General features: G+C 42.4%; 1 protein-coding gene across 3 annotated transcripts in view; it reads left to right on the forward strand.

The window, feature by feature from the left end:
- The window catches only part of bsna (bassoon presynaptic cytomatrix protein a), a 133,624-nt gene that overhangs the window by 99,900 nt on the left and 17,345 nt on the right, over positions 1-16,379 (forward strand). The window contains exons 5-11 of one of the 3 annotated variants that reach the window (XM_085443476.1): positions 485-655; positions 859-1,109; positions 1,541-2,471; positions 6,764-9,257; positions 10,126-10,623; positions 11,957-12,309; positions 15,759-15,852. In XM_085443476.1, the coding sequence (XP_085299602.1) occupies positions 485-655; positions 859-1,109; positions 1,541-2,471; positions 6,764-9,257; positions 10,126-10,623; positions 11,957-12,309; positions 15,759-15,852 (4,792 nt within the window). The remainder of the gene's footprint in view (positions 1-484; positions 656-858; positions 1,110-1,540; positions 2,472-6,763; positions 9,258-10,125; positions 10,624-11,956; positions 12,310-15,758; positions 15,853-16,379) is intronic. The other 2 variants (XM_085443477.1, XM_085443475.1) reach the window with 2 other exon arrangements.

Below are 16,379 nucleotides of genomic sequence, written 5' to 3' on the forward strand. Positions count from 1 at the left end.
AAAAGAAATGCCTTAAATATTTTCTGCAGAGCATTGTATGACTGGTAAGAGCAATTACCAGTAAATGCTGCACTTCATTCATGTTGCGCCTCCATTCTTGGTTTTTGCAGTATATACAAGTTTGACTAACTTGGAACCATTGTCAAAACTAATCCATCAGCACAAGAATGACTTCATGTCACATTCACATGTGGGAATCTTGTGATTTAGGCTACATTTTAGAAATTTTATCATCCTGAATAAAACCAGATATCATGACTTTGGCTCTTTTTCGCTGTTTTCTCTGTTTTTAAATTTTTTCTTCATCTTGTTCTGGTACTATTCTTCACTTTGCTTATTTCATAATTTCTCCTTCATCAACCCATTCCATCTCTCCACCCTCTTATGCTCCACGCTCTGTTCTGTTATGTTATCTCGCTCTGTCTGTGTTTTTGCCCATATGTCCTTCTTTCTCTTCCCATCTCCACCGACACTTTTTGTTTAGGTTCTGCAGCAGCAACAGCATGAACGTGAGAAACAACTTGTTCTACAGCGGGAGCAGCTGGCTCAGCAGAAGTCCCAGCTAGATCAGATCCAGTCTTTACAGCAGCAGCTCCAGCAGCAGCTTGAAGAGCAGAAGAGACAGAAAACCGCTGCTGTCACCCAGATCATGCAGGTGGGGGTGGGGTGGGGTTAATGAAAAACATTGGTAGCTGGCTCTTAAGCTGTGTATGCATGTGACACTCTGCATTCAGACAGATATGTGTACCTTTTTATCTTGAAGAAATGTGTTTGTGAAGTGCAGCTACACAACCTTGTCGTTCTGATTTGAATCACTGCTTTATAGCAATATTAAAACCCCATGGTTTTTTTGTACAGCTGGATGGACAGCCGCTGCACCCCTACGCAGACTCTCATATGGGCTCCCGTTCTCTGCCCAACTCCTCGTCAGAGATGTGCCTGAGGAGCCAGGAGGAGCAAATGGAGGCCAGGACCAACATGAGAAAACACAGCTCCATGAGCAGACTGACTAGAGATAGCTTGGATGGAGATGGCGTGGTGTTCTACGGCTCCCCCCGCAGGATTGTGGATAGCTGTGTGCAGACTGACGAGGAAGATGGAGAGGAGAGGTAAACAGTGTGTGAGTGTATGGAGTGACGGGGAAAGAGGAGGGGTGTAAGAGGTGAAACTGTGTGTATATAGGCAAAGGTTATTTTAATAGCCTTGCAATTTACTTCACGTGTCTGTAATTAAATTTAAGACCCAAGGAGAAACAGGTTTTATTAATATTTTATGAATAATACCATGTAGAATAAATCAATCACTTGAAGGAAAGGTTGGAACAATAGTATATACAGTAGCATACTAACATAAAAAAGTTCACACTCAAAAAGGATGAGGATAAATGTTTGTGTTAACAATTTATATTCATAGCACTTTATTGCATTGTAGTTATCACTTTTTCATACCCTATATTGCCAGTAGATTTACAAAATTACTTGACAGCAACCTAAATATAGTTCTTTATTTTTTGTTTTTCGTGTATTTTCTCCATCGCCAGGTACATGATGCGTCATCGCACCAGGAGGCGTGGTCGCAGCGTTGACTGCTCTGTCCAGACAGATGATGACGAGGACAAGGCTGAGACAGAGCATCCGGTCCGCCGAAGGCGCTCGCGTTTCTCAAGGCACTCTGAGTCCAGTGCAGCTGGCAGCAGCACTGCCACTACAGCCACCTTAGCTACTGATACCAAAACTGACAAAACTAAGATGGTTTCCTCCAATATTGGCGTTCAGACAATCAGGGAAATGTCTTGCCAGACGGAAGTGGAGCACCTAGGAAGAGTCTCCCCAGCAATCCATGTGACAGTACCAGACCCTAACAAAGTAGAGATTGTGCACTATATCTCTGGACCAGAGCGAACTCAAAAAGGACAATCTCTAGCTTGCCAGACTGATCCAGAAGCCCAGTCACAGGGAGTTGTAGCTCCACAGCTAAGTGTACCAACCACAGTCAGTCCATATTCGTCCTCTGTCGGTACTGGCACACAACAGTCAGGTTCTGACCTTCTCACCCAGCAACGCCAGCAGCAGATTGCCGCAAATGCTGCCAAATTTGAGCGCCGACGTCCTGACCCACTCGACATTAATTACCAGCCTCACAACCATCTCCACAATGAATCGATCTCCAGCATCATTCGCCAGCAGCAAACAGCCCCCAAATCTCCACAAGTCCTCTACTCTCCGGTCTCTCCGGTGTCCCCTCACCGCCTCATAGAGACTTCTCTGTCAAGCGAGCGACTGAACAAGGCCCATGTAACACCTCAGCAGAAGTCCTACACAGCCGAATCTCCCCAGCGACACCCCTCTGTGCCCCGACCCATCAAGAGCACTCAGAGGTCAATGTCAGATCCCAAGTCTCTAAGCCCCACCACAGATGAGCACACGAAGGCCAGGTTGTCCCTGTATCAACAACAAGCACTTCAGAACCAGGTAAAGCCATTCAAACCATGGTGATATACACTAAAAGCCATTGAAATTTATAGTTAATGATGTTATTCAGATGGATACAGTCTAGATAACCACTAATATCACTGGATATTGTTAAAAAGTACAAATTTTATAGGAAAAATGACAGCACTGGTTAACTTTCACACAAAATTATCTAAAATTTTGTCAAAGTTTTAGTTGAAAAGAAAGTGGGATGAACATTAAATCCTGTTATTTTAACTTTATAGCTGAAAATAAAGCAATGCACAGATGGTGATTCTGTATGCAAAGGTTACAGTAGTATCCAAAAGATGTAAAGTTTGTCTTACTATTTATTACTTTTCATATGTTACATCCTTCATGCTACATTCATATTTTAATTCAGAGTGAAGAGATTTATAAGCCGCATATAAAACAGTAAAATCAAATGATAGACTAAAACAGTGGAAAAATATTTTTAACAATTAATAAATAAATTGGTACATTTTAAACTCCTGCAGCGGGCCAGTTAGCACATTTAATAACGTTGCTCTCAACAACAGGCTCAGTTTTATATTGTTTATTTGAGTCAAAACCTAGCAAGGGCATTAATACTGAATGGCCTCTGTGTAACTTTGAAACCATTTCTTTCATTCGATGTTGCCCTTGTTTTCATTTTCTGAGTGCTATGAATGTTTCATGTGGATGCTATGATGAGTAATTCCCTTTGTTAGATTATTTTTCAGATTTTGTTATTGTTTTGTAGTTTTACGACCTCATCTTCTGTTTGAAACCAGTAACACCTCAGCAGTAGCTGGCATGCAAAGTCAAAATGTGCTCTATTATTGAGGTCTCTTGAGTTACTCTGGGCCTTGATTTTAAAAACTGATAAAGAGCCTAGCAGCTTGCCCACAAACTAACTAAATTTGATCAAACTACAAAACTTCAGTTTATCTCCGACTAAATTTATAAAGGTCTATGCTGTTTCAACAATTTACATATTATGGTAAATGGACTGGTTTTATATAGCGCTTCTCTACTCTACCTGAACACTGAAAGCACTTTATACAACATGCCTCATTCACCAATTCAGACCCATTCATACAAGCACATTTTTGTTCTATGCCCTAAGTTCTTTCTGCCTAACATTCACACACATTCACACTCCAGTCGATGCCTGACCTGCTCTACCTCCTGAGCTACAGCCACCCCTATTATTTACTGGGGTTTGAAGAGTAAAAAACAAAAACATTAAGCCATAATTGTGACCCATTCTGTGTATTTAAACTGTTTCAATGGTAACAGAAACTCCCTTGCTCGCATAGCAGGAGCAATAACTCTTTTAAATGGACATTACATACTTACCTATATTGTCTCAACAACCATACCTGAAAATCAATTAACAACAATAGCTTAGGGAATTAATTAATGCCACCACAAAACACTGTGCTACAATATGACAGTATAATGGTTGTCTGGAAAAAAAATAGAATTAAAAAAAGGACCAATAAAACATATGTGAACAGTCACATTTGATACAGATGCTACTAGAATGTTCGTGCACAGACTGTAGACTAGTAGATCTCAGGACTGTTTTGTGCTTAAGTGCAATTACTTAAGAATGCTTTAGTGTACATTATGTTCATTTGAAGTTTATGTTACGTTATTAATAGCAGCTCAGACTGAAACAGTATTTTAACTCTTCTGTTTCAGCCAAATTGTCCTAACAATGACAGCTGGTGTCAATGAGTGTAAAATCTACCCTAGTAAAGCCAAAGACACACACCCTAATACCCTAAGAACAACTCTTCACCTCTCAATTTTCAACCAACTTTCAACTCTGTTGAAATGTGGCAAAGATGTTACTTAACTTGTTTTGGGTAACAACAACTACCCATCCGGTTTTCCCTGGGTGAGAGTTATTGTTTTTTTTTTTTTTTTAATGCTGTGATGTATGGTTGAGGTCAGAAGTTTACATATGCTAGTCATGGATTTATGCAAATGTATAAGTTGGGGCTTTTATTGATTTTGTTGAATTCAGTAAAATGATTATACATCATACATCTTTCACGATTTTAGAGAACAAGAATTGGACTGAAAATTGAAAAGTATATATACACCCCCAGTAATATTTGGTTGAATCTTCCTCAGTTGGTTGCATCATGACTGCATGTTTTTTTAACCTTCAACAAGCTTCTGACATAATTCTGGCTGGATATCTGACCACTTTTCTCTTGCAGAATTAGAATAGTTTATTTAATTTGGTTGGTTTCTTGGCATGGACCCAGTTTCGAAGCATAGTCCAAAAATTTTCAGACATAGGACATACCAGAAGCTTAATGTTAATCAACCATTGAACCATTGGTGAAGTTGAAGAGTTTGGAGGTAGTCCTCCTTCTTCATTATACCATCCACTTTATGCAATGTACCAGCACAACTGGCAGCAAAACAGCCCCAAAACATGATGCTACCACCACCATGCTTTGCAGTCGGCACTGTTTTCCTAGATCGGAACTCCTGAATTTTACTCGCCCAAACAAACCTGTAGCGATTGCGGCCAAACAGCTCAATCTTTGTCTCGACTGACCCTAAAGCTTTTCTCCAGAAAGGATTTGGAAGTTTCAGTCTTGTTTGAAGGCTAAGATTTTGAAGCAGGGATATTTTCTTTCGCAGTAAGCACTCTCTCAGTTCATAGCGATATTTCCTTTCATTTTCAGGGTTAAGTTTGGGTCTTTGTCTAGATCTTTTGTAGAAAGAGAAAATCCAAAATGACATTCATCCTCTAAAATGTCATTCTGACCCCAACTGTACCTATTTACATATATATATATATATATATATATATATATATATATATATATATATCATTGTATTCTTCTGACCCTTTGAAAAGTGTTTCATAGTGTATTTTTCACTGCCTCCATGTTAGGATTGTGAAAATAATAGGTCCCAGAGGGGATTTCTCTTTATGCTTCCGCCTACACACAGACTGAAATGAAAAATAACACACAACACACTATGATCTATTTACAATTTCAATATATGTTTGGTAGGAACAAATGGGATGATATATTATTTACACACAGTATAAAGACAAAGATAAACACAGATTATTTTGATGGTCACATCATTGACTGGTTTTGACAGGGAAGCCCACACAAATTCAGCATTTTATTAATTCAATATTAAGCAGTCAAAATTTACAGCTAAATCAAAAATCAATGATAATCCTAATTTTTGTTCTCTATTTTTAGTAGATTTTACAGTGGAAAATTGTAAAAGCCATGGTGGTTCATTTAGCCAGCCTTTAAATCCAGCTATATCTTCCAGTATATTCATTTGCTTCATTATACTGTACTTCATATGCCTATTATGTTGGGGTTTTTTGTTATTCCATGGTGCATTCTAAGTAAGAATATAGATTTTAGCATAACAAAACTACATGCTGTCTCCACAACCTTTAATTAAACTTAGGTTGTTTACTGGTCTCATCATTACTAATTATTTTATAAGAATTAACAAATTATTAAGAAAATATTAAGATAAAGGTATAAATCCCAAATTTCTGAAAATATCAACTCAAAACTGTAAAAACAAAAAAAGAAAGAGAAATTCATTGCATTAGTAGCTATTAAATTAATGGAATACTCTATCACAGTTGCCACTCATTTCACTGTTTTTGTATGTCTGCTAACACAAACTCCACTCTTGTTTCCTGTTGTCTTTGTCCTTTTGTCTATGTGTGTTTCCTTTGTCTCCCTTATATGGCCCTGTCGTTGCGTCCTTTCCTTGTTTCTTCTGTTCTTTGACCCCTTTTTTTCTCTTTTTGAGTTTTTCTTCCTCCCTTCCTCCTCTTCTACTCATATTTTGTGCATGTCATCTCTCCCGCCAACTCTCTCCCTTTACCTATAACCCTGTACATTAATTTATTTTTCTTATTTTATTTTATTTTATTTTACCTTATTTGTTTCCTCAACCCTTTTTACATCTCACTCATCTGCTCTGCTTAATTGCTTCACCTGTTTTTTCATCTATCTTTGCTATTGATTTTCCCCATTATCCATACCTCGCCATGTTCATCTCAAATTCTCACTTACCCCCCCAACACACACGCACCTCCCATTTCTCCATCCCCCATTCCTATTCCATTGATCTTCCTAACCACTGTTATCACACTGATCTCCTCATTCCCCACATCTGATGTTTTACATCACCAATCCCCCCCCCCCCCCCCCCCCCCCATATTCTTCTCCTCTTCCACTCCTTCCCCCGTCTCTCTTTCTTTCTTTCTCTCTCTTCTGTCTCTCTCTCTCCAGCTGGCAGCCCTACAGCAGAGCTCACTGCTCCGCAAGGTCAAGCGAACCCTGCCTAGCCCTCCTCCAGACGAGACTGTTACATCAGCTCACCTGCCCATGATGACACCAGCCCTCCAACAGGTCTACCTGCCCTCCGTGCCCAGCCTCAAGCCCAGCTCCAGGTCTGGCCTGGCTGCGAAAGCCAGCCTCCTCAAAGACCTCACCCATGAGCTCAAGGCCGTGGAGCAAGAGTCAACCAAGCTGAGAAAGCAGCAAGCTGAACTAGAGGAAGAAGAGAAAGAAATTGATGCTAAGCTGAGATACCTTGAGCTGGGGATCCACCAAAGGAAGGAGACATTGGTCAAGGAGAGGGAGAGAAGGGATATTGCCTACCTGAGGTGTATGGGGGACACCAGGGACTATATGTCTGATAGTGAGTTGAATAACTTACGTTTAGCAGCTGCAGCTGCGTCACATGAGAGTAATGGGCTACTAACAACCAGACCAAGCACCGCCCCTCTCAGCCAGTTCACCAGTGACCTCAACACCGCAGCCCAATACCCACCCACCTCGTCCTTCCTTTCTTGTCAGTACCCCCAAAGCCAACCAGCAGCTCCATCTCAGCAACCAAGTGTACCATACCAGTCTGCAACATTCAACCAGCCTCCCTACCCAACAGTGTCACAGTCACAGGCACTGCCACAACCCACTCCCCTTCAAACCCATGCTCCCCCTCCTGGACCTACCTATCAACCTCAAACCTCATATCCTTCTCACACCTACCCCCAAACTCAGCCCCCATACCCCCAGACAGACATGGGGTTACCAGCTGCACCTCAGCCTCAGCCTCAGCCAGGGCATACAGGTTTTGGGCCAGCACCACCCGGTCAGCCACCATACCCCACCCACAGCTCACCCTATCCCAGCGCTGTGTCCTCCTACCCCAGCCAGACCACACCATACCCTGGTCAGCCCCAAGTTGATATCCTCACAGTTCATCCAGGAAGACCGAGGCAGACTTCATTGGCCGATCTAGAGCACAAGATGCCCACCAACTATGAGACTATTAGCAACCCTACTGTTGTGGTTACCACTACTGCTCAGGATGCTACCTATTCCAGTGGAGCCCCATCCTATGCTCAGTACACTGCAGCAACAACAATGGCAAGCTCGTATGGGCCCTATGGGTCAGCACCGGTGTCCAGCAGCTACGGTGGGTACTCAACAATGCCCCCCAGTACATATGGCCAATATACTTCCACTACCACAAGTTCATACGGCCAGTATACCACAACTACTGCTAATACTTATGGCTACACCACCACCACAGCCAGCTCATATGGACAGTATACTTCCACTGTGTCCAATGCCTACGGGCACTCTGTAGACAGTCCTTCCACCTACAGCACAGCAGATGGGATGTATGGGGCTCCTGGTTTAGAGCAAAACATTCCGAGGAACTACATGATGATAGATGATGTTAGCGAGCTGACGGCAAAAGATGGGCTGGGCACGATGACAGGGGACATGATGCATCATGGCGGCAGTGGGCGTTACCCGGGCGACATCCACAGCCACAGCAGCACCACTGGCACGACGCGTGGGGGAACTGGCAGCTCCTCTTATGGCAGGGCACCCGAGGAGGAAGCAGCGATGCAGGAAGAGCTGTACGACCACCATGGCAGGGGTAAGAGCAGCTACAGGCACGGACCTCTAGGGGGCAGCAGCAGCGCTAGCATGGGTGGGGGATCCCCCTATTTCTATGACTTCGACTACAAACATGGCAGCATCCGCTCTGGGGTACAGAAACCTTCACCGTCCTCCAGAACCCTTCTGGCTCCTGCTGTCATGTCATCCAAGCGCAGCAAGCACAGGAAGCTGGGGAGTATGGAGCAAAAAATCTCCAAGTTTTCCCCGATTGAGGAGGCACGGGATGTGGAGGCAGACCTGGCCTCCTATTCCTCAGTGACAGGTGCGGCTTACCCCTCCTCTCACATTCGAGGACGCCAGCTGATCGAGGATTACGGTTTTAAGAGGAGTGCTTACGACAGTGGCAGTGGCACCACTCATGGTAGTCGATACTATAGTATGACGGTGGATGAGGACGATCGAATTTACTACACCTCCACTGGCCGTTCCCGCTCCACTGGCTACGGCATGGACAAGATCTCAGCCAGGGACTACTCCGGGTATCGCAGCCGATCCTATGAGAGGGACGACCGCTCCTATCGATCTGGCTACAGGGGGCGCCATCCAACCCGACAATACTCTGAAGAGGAGAGTCCCCTGAGTCCTTTGGGGAGGTTCATGGGTTCTGGGCGATCGTCAAATTTAGGTCCCGACCCGTATGACAGTCACAGCGGTAGATGTAAATACTATTATGGCCATTATGGTTCCAGTCACTCGCTGCCAGATGTTCAAGACCACATAAGGGACCTTCCCCGGACACACGTCTACAAATCGGATGATACATACTTTATAGACGATTATCATTGCGCTGTGTCAGACAGCGAAGGTAATTGTGGGAGATGAAATCCCACACAGTCTCACTACCTTCTACCGCTCCCAACGTTTATCTAAACGTCCCCCACCCACCCAAAGGCTAGACTTAGCAAAGAAAAAGAAAGTAAAAAAGAGACAGATATAGCTGTTGCATGCTAATGTTTTCGTCATCCTGAGAGTCACTCGGAGCTCTCGTATCAGTGGACTGCTATCTGTCTGTCTGCCTGCCTGTCCGTCCTTCCGCCTGTCCGTCCAGTCGTCTGTCTGTTCCAAACTCGCATGGTTCTTCGGCGTGGTCGTTTTCGTCATTCGCTACACTCTGATTCACTTGAAAGGTCTTTGCACGACACAAATGCATTGTTTTTTCTTTACAGGTTTTTATCTTTACTTATGTTTTTACATGTGTTTGGATCTACACTGCAAAACAGTCCCCCCCTATAGGTTTGATATTTATTCCGTCAAAGAGGTGTTATTGTCTCAAATCAGCAATTAAATAGAGGTTGACTGTTTTATATACCTGCTTTGTCTTGCCAGAGCAGTTATACAGTGTCTTAGTGCAGGATATCTGTCCTCCTCTGTCACTGGGTTTTAATTTGAAATGAACACAAAAACAGCAGCCAAAGCAGACAGTTTTGCAGTGTTTGTTTTATTCTGGTAATATTGTCTTGTATTGTGTGAAGTTTACATGTTTTAAGTGTTAAGTGCATGGATGTAAAACTTTTATTTTTATTTTTCTGCCCTTCTTTCTGTGTCTACCCCTACCCACTCTTTTCTTTTGCATGCGGTTGGTCTTCCTCCTGCCTTCTTCCTTCTTTCAGCCTGCATGCCGCTGTCTCCGAACGACATGGAGATTGACTGTGATCTGCTCTCGGTTTCCAAAGCCTACCATCTGGGCCAAGAAGAAACCGACTGGTTTGAGAAGCCACGCTCCAGTTCTCGTCACTACGGTAGCAGCCACTCTGGGAGGAGCCGGCACAGTGTCAAACACACCTACCATGATTATGATGAGCCTCCTGAGGAGGACCTGTGGCCCCAAGATGAGTATGGCCACACAGGGCGACACTCATCATCTCGCGACCACAGACACCATGGCAGTTCTAGCCGCCATTCTTCCTCCTCACGTCATTCAGATGAGCCTAGGTCCTCAAGATCCTCTAAGGGGCACCCCAAAGACCCATCTATGCGCCATGATCCCTCAGGAAGATCTTCATCTACAGGAAGACGTGTTGACTCAAGATCCGGTGGGTACCACTCTTCCGACTACTCCCGCGACTCATCTGGGCATCATCATGGCCAGCGTTCCTCCAGACAGGGCGACCCACACAGGTCTTCACGTAGCAAGTCCCAGGGTCCAGTGGACATGCAGGGGCAGCCACCAGGTACATACGAATGTTGAATCTCTTGTCAAACATGATTAGAGCGCAGTCTTTGTACTTTATACCTCAATGTATAGGTTAATTACAGTGTATTCGAAACCCGTTGACTTAAGTATATTGCAAAATATTGTACAGACTAGAAAGAGTTTATCTAAGTTATTGATTATGTGATTATTGGACTGACTGTTCAATTGATTTATATTTTCTAATTAACTGCACATTTATCTGAGAATTGAAAGCAATTATATATTATTGAATGTTATATTACACACTACGTTATAATGTCATTGTCTTTATAATGAAAGACAATGAAGAAGCAGTAAAAGATGCATCAGCTAAAAGTCCTTTTCCTGAGAACAACAGCATTAGATCTCATTCGGATTCTGCTTATGTGGGCGATATAGATTAGACTGAAGTATGTTTCAGTTAGTTTAGTTTAAAATAAAAAAAACACTTATATTGCTTTTCGCCATAAATCTCAAAACTTTTTCATAATAGCACCTGCACTATTATATATCCCTAACTAATGAAGCTCGTTTCTTGTTTTTAGTGTCTGATCTAATAATGCTGATCCATGAGCTTAACCTTAATACTGAACACATGATTGTGTCACTTTTATAAATGTGTCTTAAAAAATGAAACTACAGCAGGCACTGGAGTTAATACCGTGTTCTTTTTTAAATCATTTAAGTCTTAGGTAGAAGTATTTAATAACCCCTGTTGTTCAGATTGTGTTTGATGCTTTTTTTACACTCATATATTCCCTCAGGGATCAACATTTTCTAATTAACTATATAATATCAGGCACATGTTTTCCAAGAAATGTGCTATCTGCAGGCAGCACCATGGCTGTTTTCTTAGCACTGCAGTCATTAAATCACTGCTTTCATCTATGCTCACAACATTGTTGTGTGTCATCATCTCATGCCTGTGTTTCCTGTCAGTTACTATTACACTGTAATAAAATCTGAAAGTACTTTATAAGAGAAAGCCAGAGTAAGCCGCTTCTTTTATCAGTACATTGTAGTTTTGGTTTTATAAAAGCATAACTTTCTCTGTGGAAGATGGTAGCGGAAATCATCTAACTTGCATAACCGACTTGGAAATGTGTGCACAAGACAAGAAACAGATGACGCAAAGGTCAAAGATGTGTTGACTGAATCCTTTCAGCTGCCAATCATTCCTTCAGTTTTGACAACAGTTACAGGCCTTCAGGCAGTAGCTGCAGAAAAAATCAGTGCTGAATTAATGTCCTGTTTTTTTATTGGCAAGAAGAGTCCATTTTCAAGCAATAGCCACAAACTGTTTATAAAAAACACCCTTTTTTTCCACTCAGGCTCCTCAAGGTCTGGCAGTGGCTCTGCTAGGGCTCAGGGATCTGCTGGTGGGCCTACGGGATCAGGACGGCAAGGTGGCCCGGGTTCCCAGACAGATGGGGCTCCGGGACAGAGGGCTCAACTCCAGCAGCAAGCCCAGACTTCAGCAACCAGACCAGGGCAGCCCGGTGCCACAACAACCAACAGCTCCCAGCAGCAGCCCCAAGCCCAAGGACAAGGCATGGGCATGGGCATGGGAATGGGAATGGGAATGGGACAGGGCCAGGCCAAACCGGGGCAGATGGGACCAGCAGGTGGACCCATGGGCCAAGCCAGGCAGACAGGTCCAACAGGAACCACAACATCCACAATTGTGAGTCCAGAAAGAAAAGATGACTCTTCTAAGTAAGGATTTGAGGCTTGTTTTGTTTTCTATTCTGTATGAGGTAAAAATAAAAAATATGCATCTTTCGGTGCACTCAAATGGTTCAATTCACATTTGTATTTGACATTTTGAAGAAAATGTCATAAAAGGATGTTTTTGGTTTTATGAAGTAACATAAGAAGTATTTCATGACCATTACAAAAATATCTTTCAATATTCACATTACATATGCCATCCTACTGCACAGTAACAATTTATTTTGTTTTAGTCCTCCAGCCCTTTCACTTTCAGCTTGTCTCCACTTGTCTCCTTTGCACTCCTCCATCCTCCACTGTCCCTCCACAGTCCCCGAGATAAGAGCTGGTCCTCCTCCCAGTTCAGATAGTATATTGAAATTCTGCCTCGCCTCTGCTGGCAAGTTTTATCTTACACTGTGATTAACAGAGAGGCAGTTGATAACTCAGCGTAGCTGATTCACTGTCTGCTAGATGCTCAAGAAATTCTCACTCATAAAGTCTCTTTGCAAAAATCTATTCTCACCCTGCATTTCCTCCATAATCAGAAATCCATGTCAATCTATTTTTCTAGCTGAAGCAAAAAAATCTCACTCTGACATTTAACCCAAAACCTGAGATAGTTCAGAGATTCTCTTCATTCAATCTTTAGTAAATATATGAATGACTTTCAAGCTCACAAAGCCACTATCACCGTGCCGGTTATTACTACCCCAGAATCATTCATAATGTGCTTTCAGAGCTGAAGGGTGTTCATGATTTTCATTTTGGTACATTAGTATAAAGTCAGCAGGAAAAATGAAAAGTGAAATTGTTCATAAAATCTGATGTAAAATTATGCAGGGATGGGTTTTGCAAATGCTTCTGACAGGAAACCATAAACAAAACAAAAAAAATAGCGGTATGATAATTATTCAGCGTGTGAACTCATTCACTTGCACTCTTATGTTGGGTCCATTATGTAATTAAAAAGCATTGATTAAGTGGCTGTAAATAATGAAATTCTGTATGCTGCATTGTGCACCATTATGCATCACCTATGTTCTGCAGCAGCAAAAAGAATGAAATGGAAATGATGCAGCATATTTTGGGATTAAAAATAACAGTTCACTGTCTTTGAAGTCAGGTTTATTTATGGATTGCTTTAAATAGAAGCTTTAAATAAATCGCACACACACAGTTTACAGAAAACAGAGGAGCCAGTCTATCATAAAAGATAAAAATGACAGGGATCCAAACACTGGTTCATATTTCCTGTGTTCAGATAATCCAAGCTGTTACTGTGATGGATATCAGAAATGGTCTGGTGTGTATCTTTCCTGAGGCCATTGTCCATTTAGTTCTCAGATGTTGAATGCAGAGCAGTGGGGTGTCGGGGTGGGGGTTTGAGAGAGAGGGACACAACAGCACAGAAACTTTCAAACTGATCACAATGACACAGCAGATTCAAATAAATCAACTGAACCTATCAGCTCCAGTACTGGCAACTTTGTGTCACATAGATGAGTGCCAAGGGAATAAATGGATTAAATATGGATTTGATTGACAGCAACATCAGAACTCAAGATAAAAAAATGAAAAGAAAAGAAATGAAATGAAGCATTTTTATATAAAACTTTACTTTGGTAGTTAGTAGTAATTCTTTCCAGGGGTTTTAAAAGTATCAAACACACTGATCAGGCATACATTATGACCACCTCTGTAATGTAGCGTTGGTTCCCCATTTGCTGCCTAAACAGCCCTGACCCTGTCGAGGGACTCCTGAAGGTGTGTTGCGTGTGTATCTGACACCAAGATGTTAGCAACAGATCCTTTAAGTGCAGTAAGTTGTGAGGTGGGGCCTCCATGGATCGAACTTGTTTTGTCTAGCACATCCCACAGATGCTTGATTGGATTTAGATTTGGGGAATTTGGAGGTCAAGTCAACACCGCAAACTCGTTGTTGTGGTCTTCAAACTATCCCTGAACCATTTTTACTTTGAGGCACGGTGCAATATCGTGCTGAAAGAGGCCACGGCCATCAGGGAATAACATCCAGGTGAATGGCAGGACCCAGAGTTTCCTAGCAGAACATTGCACAAAGCTTTACACTTACTCCACCAGTTTGCCTTCTTCCCAAAGTCCATCCTGGTGCCACGTGTTCCCTTGTGAAGCGACGAACACGCACTCAGTCATCCATGTGATGTCAAAGAAAACATGATTCATCAGACTGAGCCAACAAACTTCTTCCATTGTTCTGTGGGCCAGTTGTGAGCTCACGTGTCCATTGATGGTTCTTTCAGTGGTGAACAGGGGTCAGTTGACTGGTCTGTGATTGTGCAGCAACATAGACAACAAACTGCGATGCACTGTGTATTCTGACGCCTTTCTATCAGAACCAGCATTAGATTTTTCAGCAATTTGAGCTGGAAAGCTCATCTGTTGGATCGGACCACATGGGCCAGCCTTTGCTCCCCACATTCATCTGTCAGCCTTGGCTGCCCTTGACCATGTCACTGGTTCTCCACTGTCCCTTCCTGTGACCACTTCTGATAGATACTGACCACTGCAGACAGGAACAACCCCACAAGAGCTGCAGCTGTGGAGATGCTTTGACTTGGTCGTCTAGCCATCACATTTTCTCTCTTGTTAAATTCATTCAAATCCTTACTCTTGCCGTTTTTTCCTGCTTCTAACGCGTCAACTTTGAAGACAAAATGCTCACCTGCACCCTAATATTAACAAGCCCCATGATGAAGCGATAGTTATTAGTTATTAGTATTTACCTGTCATTGGTCATAATGTTATGTCTGATCAGTGTGTAAGGGTGAGAAGTTAAAGAAAAAGCTCCAGTGTGTGGTTTTAGTCCATTTGTCCCCTTAAAAAGGGGACAGTTCAAATTAGTACAAAAGAGTGTTCTTTTCCCCCAGGAGGGCTCCAGGGACTTTAACAACCAATGTCAGGGTGCATTGACTCTGTAGATATGTTTTTTCACTTTTTTCTTCTTCTGGGTTTGTGAATCAACCCCACCTCAAGAGAAAACCCTCAGACTGACACTTGACAGTGTTGAAAGTCATCATTCAGTCAGTCATCATTCAGTGAGCTGTCACAATACAACACAATAAGGGAGCAGCTTTCTCTCCAGTCTTGCTTCTGTCTCTCCGTCTCTTATCTATCACTTCAGCTGTCTTCTTCTCTTTTTATCTCGTATTGTCTCACTCTTTCATTCAAGTTTTATTCGAGTAAACAGAACTAAATCCCACATTCCTCCAATTCCTGTCTGCCACCAGCGATGTGAATACATGACAGACATTTTTCCCTGACTGTCTTCTACTTCCAACCTTTTTGCAGTGAAAAGAAGGTAAACATGGGATGTCAGTATTTCTAAATGGATGAACTTTGACCCTTTTCTCTCCCCCTCTCTCCATCTCTTTCTGCCTCCAGCCCAAGATCGACACACCTCCAGCAACAGCTATTGGAGCAAAAGCAGCACCTGTCTTGGCCTCAAAGACTGCCCAGCCCCCGCTCACAGGCATAGGTACTGTACACTCATCACACACACAAAACACACAGAATCCCAAAATTCCACAACTTGCCAACTGCTTCCCACTATGTCTGAATTATGTAACCACTGCGCACTCTTTCATCTAATCTGAGATTAATCTGCAGCTAATCCAACAGTGGAAAAACACACAGGAGGGCTTTCACTTCATGGCAGTAATTCCTCATGAATATGCCAAGTCAGGACATAATGTGTTAGTTAGGTAATAGTATAGTAGTATTTGTGTTAATCTTCATCTCGCAAAATAATATCTATGCTTTTTTACCCCTTTCTAACATTTTTAGTAACTTTCTATTAAAATGAATCAATACTGAATCGATCATTAGTTTGAGGTCGCTGCCCTTAAAACTTGGTTACAGACAGTTGTTTTCCTTCTGTCTTTATACTGAAGAGAGGATGGCCTTAAAGGGAGAGCAGCTAATCTAACTTGTTTCATACATGGATAAATCGAGGGACATGAAAGATTTTTTAAAAACATTCTTCATTTTTAATCATTAATTTTT

The sequence above is a fragment of the Copadichromis virginalis genome, linkage group LG20, assembly GCF_057382275.1.
Source record: "Copadichromis virginalis isolate Kocher_CV1m ecotype Utaka linkage group LG20, C_Virginalis_male_GT1.1, whole genome shotgun sequence".
Taxonomy (NCBI): Eukaryota; Metazoa; Chordata; class Actinopteri; order Cichliformes; family Cichlidae; genus Copadichromis; species Copadichromis virginalis.